This window comes from Saccostrea cucullata, unplaced genomic scaffold (assembly GCF_032062105.1).
Source record: "Saccostrea cucullata isolate Sc308-1 unplaced genomic scaffold, CSIRO_AGI_Scuc_v1 ctg391, whole genome shotgun sequence".
NCBI lineage: Eukaryota > Metazoa > Mollusca > Bivalvia > Ostreida > Ostreidae > Saccostrea > Saccostrea cuccullata.
Genome location: NW_026938695.1, coordinates 134,487 through 147,474, shown reverse-complemented (window position 1 = coordinate 147,474; position 12,988 = coordinate 134,487). Strand labels below are relative to the sequence as shown.

Here is a 12,988-nt window from a genome sequence, read left to right as displayed (position 1 = left end):
TATGCATTCTTTAAGATATTGTTGAGTTTTTAACATCATTTTATCAATTTCATGAATTTAGACTGGATTTACAGTGCATAAGTAAAATGTCTAACAGTAAGAAATCGTTTTCTTACACTGACATTAGCCGAAATGGAGATGTGTACCACACATAAATCCAAAACAAATATTAATTTGGGTGAATAATCTTTTAGTACATATATTTTTTAGATTATTTGAATTGATACATTTTATATTACGTTTCCAATGTAAATATTAGGAAGATTTTCTTAAGTGTAGCCATTTTGTTATGCACGTACGTGTCACTGTATTGTTACTAAATATGTCTCAGTAACGTATCAAAAATATATAAATTAATGTAAGATTTATAGAAATCATGTATGCAGCTTGAAAGAACATTAAATACCACATTTACTAATTACACAATCTTTACAGTAATGGTCCACATGAAATAAATGCAAGCATCAGTAAAAGTGTAGCCATTTTGTCACAGGTACGAAAAACGTCATTTTACGCAATGCGTACATATGACGTCGGGAGCGTCAAATTATTATCGCCATGGCTTTTTCCATGCAGGTCCGTAGTACCCGCCCACAGGTAATTGTGGACATGCAGAAAACATCCCCACCACCCCCATTATTCAACCACGGAGCTTTTTGTTGGAGATTTTTTTCTCAAATTATATTTATTACCTTTATCGTCATGTGTACATGTAACAAAGGAAAAAAAATTATGAAATCCCCGAAAATGATATCATTCCACAAACTACTAAACGATGTAAGCACATTAAGAGCCCCCCCCCCCCCTTCTTTCACGAAAAATAGTAAAACGATTTTAGAATTTTCAGGATAAAGCAGATTTTTGATAATGGTGAAACGTCTCCATCCCTTCTTTTTTTCATCCCCTCAATGTACAAATTTGATACTCATTTTTTTTAAATTCAAAATGACACCAGTTCCATTGAAACGAAGAAAGTATAAAAAATTTAACTCATTTTTTTCTATATACACTCAAAGCGCATGCGGGCGCTATATAGAAATAAAAGACTTGTAACAAACTAACTGAAAAAAAATATTGAAGGAAGAGGAAAGGGAAAACTATATACTTATATATTTTCTCCTTAAAAGATAGACGAGTGAGAAAAATAGAAAGAGGAATATTCACTGAGTGCTTTTGGCATTTCAGTAATTAAATTTTTATTATTAAGATGTATTTTTTATAAACATCTAAATATTTCAAAAAAGAAGGTTCAAACATTGAACATTAAGTGCCCTTTTATTTTATTTTTTTTTAATACTTTTGAAAATAAAATTCATTCAAAGATCTAAAATGTACAGGTATAAGGTTCAAAACGTTACAACAACGTTATGGATTTTTTTTTACGTTATTTTGACGTAACGTCAGTGTGTACCAACACCGTGCGCAACGTCTATACATGCATGGATGTTTTACTTGAAAACGTTAAAGATAATCTAACAACTAAGCTCTATGATAAACGTGATAACTTTACGTTTTCTATTGTCAACTTCCCTTACCTGTGCAGCAATGTACCTTCGTCACCTGCTTAAGGAGTTTATATATCACAGTTGATTTTATAGGCAAGAGCGTGCTCTACGTATAAACAATTTCTAAAACGAGGTAAATTATTGACAAACAATTTAATCAAACAAGAATTTCAGCAGTCTCGTTTAAACTCATCATTTAGTTAGATCTATGGTCGATATAATGACCTTGTCAGCAAATACAGTTTATCATTGAGTTGAATGCTGACTGACGATTTTCATACTAATTGTTAGTCCATTATTTATACGCTGAATTGAAAGATATTTCCTTTATTTCCCGATCATGACAAGGAACACACGTCGCGTGCGATCGGTCTGCAGGGGATGCTCAGTCCTCCATGGTACCTGATCCCACCTCTGATGTTTTGGATGTTCTTGTTTTCTCTGCTCTTATTTTGTATTGTTTTATAGACTTCTGATCTTGAATAATCTTCGTTATCTCCGTGTTTCACAACAGAGAACGTTAATCAAACGATTTCTATATAAATCTGGATAAAGTATGAAGTTAATAATTTAAATTTTTGCAAGCGAATCTCAAATACAGTAATAGTTAAACAGAAAATATTCTGTAAATCAAATTTCTCACATCAAAGCAACAATTTTTTTTAAAAAAGTTAATTTAAACCTAAGGTATTTTTTTCTTCAAATTTAATTAAAATTAATGATACATTGTTTAGTCATAAATCTCATTTGGGTTCAGTGGTTGGAAGACAGATACAGTACTGTATATGGTACATTTAAGGACCTGCTACTTTCACCTCAAAGTGCCGAGCGAATGGCGAAGGAACAGTTGCTGTCCATTTTTACTGACTATGGTCAGTCGCCTCGAGATTCAAACTCACAACCTTCCGATCACGGAGCGAGAAATCTACCGACTGAGCTATATATGTACCATGAAAATAGTTTGCATTGAAATCGGAAAATAAATCAACAGAATATTGCATTAAGATAAGACTAAATAGATATACATTTATATGTACCGGTATAAGATGAAGTAGACTTGCTTAAGTCTCTATGTTTTGGTGCTCTGTTTCATAATATGTTTGGTAGCATTCGAGTATGATAGAGAGCAGAGGACAGCAATACCAAAATCAACAAGGAATTTAAAAAAGAAACAAAACATAGAAACCAGAGCTAGCCTAACGCTGAAGAAATGTGTGCACTTTCTAGCAAGAATTTTCATTGAAGTTTATTTACACATGTGTTTTTATTCTTAGTAATAATTTTAATATAATGAGCATTGGTATTGGTAAAAAAGAATAATTTTTTTAATATAAACGATTTAAGCATTGATACAATATGTATATTGCTACGATAAATATAGGTATTGGTACAGTATAAACTGTAAAGGTACGAAAAAACATAGAAATCTAACTAATAAATGCCACTATGAAAAGAGAATTTAAATTAGGGACATATAAAGATAATACTTAAAGAAGAAATAATGAGAGAAATAATTAATTTATTTCATGTTTATTGACAGTTTTTTCTTCTTCTCAAGAAGACACACTTTCAGATAATTTGTGTCACTATATCCTTGAATATCATCTGAGGAAACAAAAGGAAGTGTTTCGATCCCATTCATAAATGATAAAAAAGATGAATGAATCAATTGCAAAAACAGAAACCCTATCAAAGTTCTTTTATAGATGGATATAACTTGAAAAACAAACGTGATGGAAAAATCGGTCACAAGAAAGAAAAACAAATGATTGATAGTTTTCTCTTCAGATATAAAGACTCCCAAGTATGAACAACTTAATTAATTGAATTACAGTATAGAAGATATTACGCTAACTTAGACGATGAAAAATTTGATCTGTTTAAAACATGTTATCTTATTATATTATCAGAATCACACAAAAATCATATGTGCCAACAATTTGCATCGAGAAATGATTAGTGGCCAAACTTAGACAATTCTGTGAAATATGACTCAAATATCATCAGTGTGAACTGTATAACTAATACAGATCAGTAGTATCTTGCCAGAATATTGACATGTGGTATCCCCTTTAGTGAGATAACAATGGATTTCTTACCGGAATACATTAATTACCATTCAAGAAACCTAAAGCCGTATTAAATAATTATTCACACCCCCAAACAAAGGGTTGTCATTGATACCAAAAACAGTAATACATCCCTGACCCAAACTTCATTATTTGGTGACCTTGTAATTGTGGGTATACTTACTAAAACTATCAATATCAATTATAAGTTAGTACCAAGGCCATTAATAACAAAAGCATTAACTTAGGTGTTATAAGTCATAGAATAAGTAAGAAAAGATTCTCTCTCTTTCTCACACATTTTCTTTTGTATTCAATATATACACTACAACATAATAACAGAATTGAAGGGTAATTAACCCTCTGTTGACCCAAATAGAAAGTTATTGTAACGCTTCTAGTTTTCTAAAAGAAACGTATCTTATATGTACAATGCAAGTAATTTTAGCAAAACTTGCAGGGCATTATAAGACACAAAAAGAACTCGCCGGTAAATCTATAAAAGAACAATTAGCTTTTCCAATAAATTGTTATCTCTGTTAATAACGTATGAGAAATTTTAAAGCAAAGTTTAATTGATTAACCGCATATAGTATATTAAACTGTAACACTAAAATAAGGGCTTTTGTGGTAGATTTGAGAAATACTTTAGAAGCACAAATTTTCGTTGGGATAAAATTTCGTTGATTTGTCAGCTTATATGTTTTCGTAGTCATATAAAAATTTCGTGTGGGATTTAATTTCGTTGATAACTGTTAACAACGAAATAAACGATATTTAATCCCACACGAATATTTGTGCTTTTACAGTAGTATCAGAAATCCATTTTGGGAATAGTTATTTATCGAAATCCAACAACGAATCAACGTATGTCTGAAAGACGCTTTTGCTCCAGACAAAAATCCTTAAGAATTGCCATTACCTTCTAAATATACAGATGAAGACATGTTTTTTTAAAAAGTAGAAATCAACTTGATGGCAAACGCAGCGAACTTTTCAATCAACACCTGATCGAAAAGAAAAACGGGACTATATATGTTGATATCAATGCGTTTCTTTTCATCAGTAACCTTTCCATCAATAGTTCGTCGTAAAATGCATCTCTCCGAAAATAACGTTCCCTTTGTAGAAAAAAGTCCTTAAAAAATAAATTAAGCTTGGTTTAATTCCCCATTTTCAAAAGGTGAGTTATTTCCCCTGAAGCGAACTCTTTTACTGTGTTTAATACGCATGCGCTATAAATAAAGTCACTTCCGCGGACGTTTTTGATGTAAACATGTTCATTGTGTATGCCTCTGTCATATGGAAAAATGTTATTGTGTTTGTGAATAAAAAGAAATCTTAACTGATTCGTATTCTTTTTTATTAAATTGCCCACTCATAATCTCTTTCTGGATTTGTATTAATCTGTGTAGTACTATAATAAGGTGCTGTGTGACCACCCCCCCCCCCCCCCCTTACAAAAAGAACGAAACAAATTACCGATAAAATGCTGCTGATACATATTCGAATAGGCCTTTTTTTTTTTTTTTTTTTTTTTTTTAAAGCTAATATTCGGTAGTGGATGTTCTGTAGACGGATCATCATTATTTACGAAATGTGCGGAACAAATTTTTAGTTATAAAGTTTTTACGAATTAATCTAGCCTGCTGCAGCCATATTTTCTTTGTATCTCTAGGAATTTTTTGAAAACTGATAACATGTCCATCTACAGTTTTACCTCTGAAATTGTTGCATATACAGCAGTAGTTCGTCTTCCGTGACCGATACCAAGAAACTGCGTTTTTGCTCGATTGTATGTCATAACATAGAACTTTTACGTACAAGAACACAATTGGTGACAATTAACGGCCTAAAACATTTGAAATAACCGTGTTTCTAGAATTTTTTATTTGTAAAATAATTGATTCACTATAAAGTATTAAAACTTTGAATGGAATTCTAAATGAATAATTTAATCTCATGTGCTCATGTAACGAAGAAAAACTTATTAAAATAGTATCGACCTGAATTCGTGTTACATATGTCGTATAAAGTCTGCCGGAGCTGCATTTAATCAAACTTTTAGTGTAGGATCTAAGCATATGTACATGTATATTCCCGAGTAATATACACATTTTGTTTTAGATCAGAGAATTGATAGCAGAAACACGAAATTGACACAACAATTTCCTAGCGTATTTCTCGTTAATTAACGGAAAACATTCTTTTCTCAAGTGTTATTTATTTTTTTAAAATCCTTTCAGTGTAAGTACATGTATTTATTTTTATAAGTTAGAGCAAAATGTGTAGAAAAAAAAAAACAATATCAGAGAGAGAGACTCCGTGTAACTGACATACATGTACATCTGTGAAAAAATATATGTACCGTAATTTTATTGAATTCACAATTAATAATTCTAATAATTTTTAATTTTCACAACTATGGTTCAAATTCAACTGTTCTTGAAACCCATTTACATATTCTCTGTACCTGTACGCACGGGGGGAGGGGGGGTTCAAGGGGTTTAGCCCCACCCCCACTTTTATCCCAATATTACTTTTTCCATTGAAAATGTTCATTGATAGACAGGTTGCCAACCCCCCTAACACCCCCCCAACACCCCCCCCCCCACACACACACACACATTGTTTATACTACGGTAAAGTTATATAAGGGAAATGTAGTATCGTATGCCAAGGAACTGGTACTGAAATAAATAGCTTTTTCAACTTTGGGCAAGGTTTTTCTTTGCTTGTCAACTTTTCCAGGTAAGAAAAAAATATTTCTTTGGCTACCCCCCCCCCCCCCCCCACCACACTTTTAAAGACGATGCTACGTGCCTGGTTAATTCGTATAGCTTTCTAGAAAGGGGGGGGCTAACAGACTCTTTATAAAATAATTTATTATCTAAAAAAAATGCAAACCGTTTCCTTCTTTTAAAATTTTTAAATACAGCGTATAAGTTGATCACTATTTTGTTGGATTATCGTAACGTGTAGTCCGCGGAAGTTAGGCTAGTGTAGAAGAGTTCCGATTTTGAGGGGAGATAACTCACTTTTGAAAATGGGGAATATGCAGAGGGTGTTGATAGATAAACGCAACAACTTTGCACTCTTAAGAATACTTGATGCAAAGGAATTTACACATACTTGTATACCTTGTATAGGTAATTTCACAATCTTATTTCTTGCGTTTCGAAAAGGCTTATCTATGTTGTTTTGCCAATCGTCAATATGTCCAAAACATGTTTTGCAATAACTCAAAACTATGTTAAAAACTGTAAACTACTGAGCTATTTTTAAAATATTTTTTGGACATCCTGAGCTTTGGCAAAACCTTAAAAGTATATAATTTAATTTTGATTATACTTCTTTGTACTTCGCAAAAATCTATTCTGTTAGTTTCAATTTGTTTATCATTCGATTTATTATCGCTTTTATGGCGGAAGGATCGTAAATTATCTCATTTTCAGATTTTATCGAAGTTTCTCTATCTTCCAATGTTTTCCTCTATAGACAAATGTATGGCACGTGATACTAGTAACACAATTACTGACCAACAGATTTAATGACATCTTTCATGCTGCCTTCTTTAAAAGAATGTATGTTTGCCTTCTACCGACTGACTGGCTAAAAATGTACTGACTCATTTTTTTTAACATTCCAGGAAATTTTTTTTTTTGTTTTATACCTTAATTTTTCATATCCCGAAGAAGATTTACCTACCTACCTACCTATTTTTTTTATTCTGAGTCTGGAGATCTAGAGGGCGAACAAACATTAATTTAAAGAAAACTTCATGCTACATAGGAACATTTGTTCCATGAAGCAATCTTATTCTATATTGTAGACGTCTTCATTGTCCAAGGAACACTGTTCATCTCAATCTCTTTATCGCCTTTATGCTGAGAGCACTTATATCTTTGCTTAAAGAGAATCTTCTGGTACAAGGACTTGGTTTGCCTATTGATGTTGAACAAACACCATATGAAAGAGTTATTTTCATCGAGGAAGGCCCGGTAGGTAGTTCTTGTTGATGAAATTCTGAAGTTTATTGATATTTCTCAGTGGTTTTAACTTGTTACACGTACATTCAATAGCACAGTGCTAAAATAAACCAATCTAAAATTTAAGCAGAAGGCATATTTCAATGTAAAAATTATCACTCCTCAATTTTGAATACAATATATCTATTATACCTAATTCAGCTTGAAATCTCTGAAAGAATTCTTTGTGCGTAATGTACAAATGATGATTAATGGCTTCCAATGCCAGTATTTAGCATTTGTTATTTTAAATAGATATTTAGAATTGTTAAATAATTTTCAAACTATTCGAATTTCTATTTACTGTATATAACTTGATCACACTTCGAACAATTCCTAAACATATTTTCCATTGTAATATTTATGTCTTCTTTCAGCACTGGGAGTGTAAGATGTTGTTTACCGTGTTTCATTACGTCCTAATGGCCAGTTATATGTGGATATTTGTGGAAGGTTTACACTTACATACACTCATTATGGTATCTGTTTTCTCTGAGCGGAGCAGTGTCAAATGGTACCTCTGTATCGGATGGGGTAGGTGTAACATTAACCTACAACGGGTTATTTTACTGGGATGCTAATTTTGGCTTATTTGGCGTTTTGATGGTAGTCCGCTCAAATTTTAATCGCTAAAATAGTCAGTCCTCTTCTTAGTGTTCATCTGCAAGGAGTTGAAACCCTGTGTCAACCCCTGTGTAACTAAAATAAGTTACGCCATTTTATTGGCATACCTTTGAGCAGGCAAACGCCAACTTATACACCTGTAAAGTAAACGTTATTTAAAGGGAAGAAAATGGTACCTCTGTATTGGATAGAGTAGGTGTAACCGAGAGTGGAGAAGGAGGTACCTCTGTATTGGATGTGGTAGGTTTATGCTCTGTTTAGGGTGAAGAAAGTGGTACCCCTGTTTAGGATGGGATAGGTGTTAGGTTTAACCTCTATTTAGGGGGAAGAAAGTGATATTTCTCTGTATAGGAGTCATTTATAAAATTAGTTAAGCATAGTCAAGTTTGTAAAAGTTTCATTTCCCCCTTGCGCAGCAGTCAGCAGTTGACATGCGAGAAAATAGTCTCGGAATCCCATCTCTGGATTTTCAACGGGTCAACACTTTTTTACTATATTTTTAACTTTTATACTATGCTCTATTCACAGATCTTTTTTATCTTTTATAGATTTTTAGACTACCACTGTTCGTTATCTTAACATATCTTTTATTCTCACCCACGTTCTCTTTAGATGAATGTCTACCTTTTTTAATTTCCTTTTCCTCAACACACTGTAATGAAATATTACGAGTTAGTATGTAAGAGTACTTCCTCGCTTCGTTATAAGTTTCAGGGACCTTAAATAATATATTGTTTGAGTGGGAAAAAAGTTTGTAAAATATTAGCTTATAAAAGTACATTATATAGATTAACTTTTTAACCTGAAAATGTCAGTTCATTTCTTACTTGACTTAACATAATTCACATAAAATAAGGTTTTATTGTTTGAATAAAATGTCATTTATAATGGAGATAATACGGATAAATGATATTTGATTGTTATAATTATCTTTTTGTGACATTATCCAATTAAAAAAAGACATAGAGAACTCATGCTATTTTTTCATATTTCAGTCGTGCCAATCGTTTTTATCATTCCATGGATTATTATAAGAGCTCTGTTGGAGAACGTCTAGTGAGTATATATGGCTTAAAATCAGTAACAAAAGATTTTTTGGTAAATTATTATACTTAATTGTTAAAGAAAAAAAGTTTTTTTTTATTTTATTTAAAAATGTTCATATCAATTTAATTTTTTTTCTATGTAAATCCATCGATTCATGCAAACACATTCACACCTGCATTTCACCTCAAACAACAAAATCAACTCTCAGTTGTTTTAAAGACAAATACACTTTAAGCCACATAATTGCAGCAAAATAATATAGAGAATAAGCACTTGCAAAAAAGTAACATAACATACTGCATTTGTGAAAATACCGCTATCTCGGTTTCTAAATAATTAATTAAAAATCATTCTATTTCAAATCTTCAAGTCAAAACAATACGACTGCTCTTTAAATGAATTCTCAAAATGCAGATTCTGTTACAAATCTCAATACTTTGTATGGCATGTTACATTTAATGACAACATGGTACATATTTTAACTGTCACATTAATATTATTGTTATACACTAATAATTATTATTGTGTAAATGACATAAAACTTATGAAATATATGACATGTAATACAAAATTGTGCACAAATTACATAAGCCATAATACATATCACATGGTATGTATTTCATTGTACATGTACTTCAGCATGTTGAACTTACTCTATTTGACCATCTCATTTCAGTTGTTGGAACACGAATCCCTCCCCGGGATACCGGTGGATCCTCCAAGCTCCAGTGGTGCTAGTTACTGTTGTATGTATTCACCATCCTTCTTTCAATACACATTTTATGTGTATAATTCAATGTGTGAACATGCTTTATATAAAGATATATAATTATAAATTTTAAAATAATTTTATGTTCTCCATATATGCATGACCGATTGAGGATATGATTTTTCTTTGTAATCCTTTTTCTCGAGTAATGATTATCACATGGTACAGTACCAAAATTATAACCAATGAACAAAATAACATTATATTAATAAATACTAATTTATTTAAATTTAATGTTATATATAAGTTAGTACATGTATATTTTTTGTATTCTATTGTATTTTTCTAAAATTGAGGATTTCAATTGATCTTTATAAATGTAATGATTCCTTACCTTTCTTACGGGTTTTTTTTTTTTTTTTTTTTTTTTTTTTTTTTTTTTTTTTTTTTTTTTTTTTTTTTTTTTTTTTTTTGAAATTTTTGTTGTTGTTGAATTTTTTATTTGTAGATTTGAATTATCAAATAAACTTCAAATGTCTTCATTTAAATATTAAAAGTCCAAGTTACAAAAAGAAAATTCAATTTCAATTTCTCAGAATAACCTTTCATAACATTTATATTTATTTTGCTTTAAAAGTTTATGTCCCTGTGCTATTTACATGGGGCACGTTTCATCTTAATCCATAGTTTCACTTCTTTAGAGATACAAGGATGCAGTAAATTAAATCTCTTTTATTTTTTTATTAACATTCCTTTTTTAATTTCTTCTTGCAGATAAATTTCATATTTTTTATAAATATCCTACGTGCATTATTTACCAAAATGAAGACCCCGATATCAAAGACAGCAAAGAGGCATAAATACAGGTTAGTTCTACCATTATTTTGGTCAGAAAAGAACTGTTTTATTATGATGAAAATAATGGATCCAGAAATATAGTTTGCTACTCTGAATGTCCTGCGCTAACATATGTATTTAGCTGATTTTATTTTGATGAATTTTTGCACTGCCAGAACAGGTCAAAATTTTATTCCCGCCAAAAACAAATACATGCAATAAAGTAGCTTTCTACCATTTCTTATGTAGTGTTACAATTTTACAGGCGATTAGCCAAATCAACACTGGTGCTTATTCCGTTATTCGGTGTCCATTACGTGGTGTTCTTAGGACTTCCAGATGAAAATATTTCACCGGAAGCAGAAGTTGTAAAGCTTTATTTTGAAATGTTTCTAAATTCTTTTCAGGTAAGAAAAAAAATATTCATGTAAAGCACAACAACAAAAGATTTAGATCTAAATACTTTCGATTGTGCAATGTTAAAAGTGCATGACTGTATTTTTGTAGAATTATTCTGATAAAAACTGGGTTTTTTTTTAAAATAAAAGAAAAACAATTAATACTTTTATTTAATGTTTCAGGGATTGCTTGTGGCAATTTTATTTTGTTTTATGAACAATGAGGTAAGGCAATTAGCTTTAAATAAACTGTTGTTTGTATTGATAACGTCATGTTTTTGACAAATATTTCTGTGTACAAGTAGGTTTTAAAATTTTATCGATACATCAAACCTTTCCTTTAATTTTATCTTGAAATTTTCTTTAATAGTGCATACAGTTTTTAAAAGTTTATTTATCTTTAAGAAGCAATCATTGCATTTATTGAATTACATGTAATTGATGTTCCATTTTGTTTAAAGGTTCAGATGGAAATCATGAAAAGATTATGTAACCGAGGACCATACTATAGATATAGGAGATACTATAGACATTCAAGTCAAGGAGGATCATTTAGGTGTATCTGTCAAAACAAAAATAGTCAACCACCAAATAGTTACCAATTAGACACTGTTAGAGGGTCCTCGGCGGATAATAGCAGCACCCTACTATTGCAATCAACTAAATACCCGCCAGAATCCTGTTATTGTATGTGGCAAGTGGATTCTAAAGGCCATCTTTGTAGAAATTTTGTGAAAAATGATGAAAAATTAAGACGAGCACAGAGCTGTTTATAGCGTTTTATTGTTAGTCACAAAATGTAGAAGTTTAATTGTTTTAATTTATATGTATTTTTTATGTTTTGTGGTACTTGTTGAAATATAAAACACTATTTTTAATACATTTCTGTCTCCTTTTATTCAAACCAGTGAAGGCAATAAGAAATGATTGAGATATTCATATGCAGTTTAAAAAGGGAAGCAAAACAATATTTTGATGAGCATGTTTATAAGCTCACAAAAGAAAATCTTTTTAGACATTCTTAGTAGCTATATTACTCATTTCATTGAAAAGTTGATGAACCTGATGGAAGATGTTTCAAACTTATAGGGCAGCATGTAAAGATGCACAAAACAACATTAGGAAATCAAATTCTTAATCTGACGTTTTTAGTAGGTTACTGACATTTTATTGTCAAATGGATAATAATGGACATGAAGTGTAAAATTTCCTTTCATGAAAAAGATCCAGACGGAAGTATTGATGACACTCTTAGAGTACGACCGTCGCACACTTAAAAAAATTTTAAAATGTATATCAAAATGAAGATTTTATTTCATCTTTTCAAGCTTAAAAATTTAGGAGTATTAATTAAACAAGGTATTTTACCATATTTTGCATATGCATTTCGATAGGAAATTAAAATTTTATGTGTTCTTTTCTTAAAAGTAGTCAACGTGAAGCACATTCTGAGAGAAGCAAATAAAATCTAAAACCACATACTTTGCAGGAAATTGAATGCTTTTTTTATATTGTGATCAATATCTAGCAAGGATCAATTTTATTGGAAACATTAAAATGGCACCCTTAAGCTGAACCCGACTTCTAATATAAGTTTAGAGTTTCTTCAGTCATAACTATTCAAATGAAATCGACTTTTTACGATTTGTGACTGAAAATTGTGATTTACAAAGAAGACTCCCGAAGCAATAATTTGAATTGTATGATCCCTTTCCATACTATTTTTTTTTCTTTTACATCCAATGGGTATTAATAAGAGTCACAAAGGGAG

General features: G+C 31.0%; 1 protein-coding gene across 3 annotated transcripts in view; it reads left to right on the top strand.

Annotated features, from left to right (window-relative positions):
- LOC134250949 (secretin receptor-like) overlaps positions 1 to 12,057 on the top strand; it is a 56,734-nt gene extending 44,677 nt beyond the window's left edge. For all 3 annotated transcript variants that reach the window (XM_062733310.1, XM_062733311.1, XM_062733312.1), the window contains exons 6-13: positions 7,407 to 7,575; positions 7,980 to 8,136; positions 9,222 to 9,282; positions 9,950 to 10,019; positions 10,757 to 10,848; positions 11,085 to 11,226; positions 11,401 to 11,442; positions 11,679 to 12,057. In XM_062733310.1, the coding sequence (XP_062589294.1) occupies positions 7,407 to 7,575; positions 7,980 to 8,136; positions 9,222 to 9,282; positions 9,950 to 10,019; positions 10,757 to 10,848; positions 11,085 to 11,226; positions 11,401 to 11,442; positions 11,679 to 11,993 (1,048 nt within the window). In that variant the 3' untranslated portion in view covers positions 11,994 to 12,057. The remainder of the gene's footprint in view (positions 1 to 7,406; positions 7,576 to 7,979; positions 8,137 to 9,221; positions 9,283 to 9,949; positions 10,020 to 10,756; positions 10,849 to 11,084; positions 11,227 to 11,400; positions 11,443 to 11,678) is intronic.
- Positions 12,058 to 12,988: the final 931 nt, after the last annotated feature.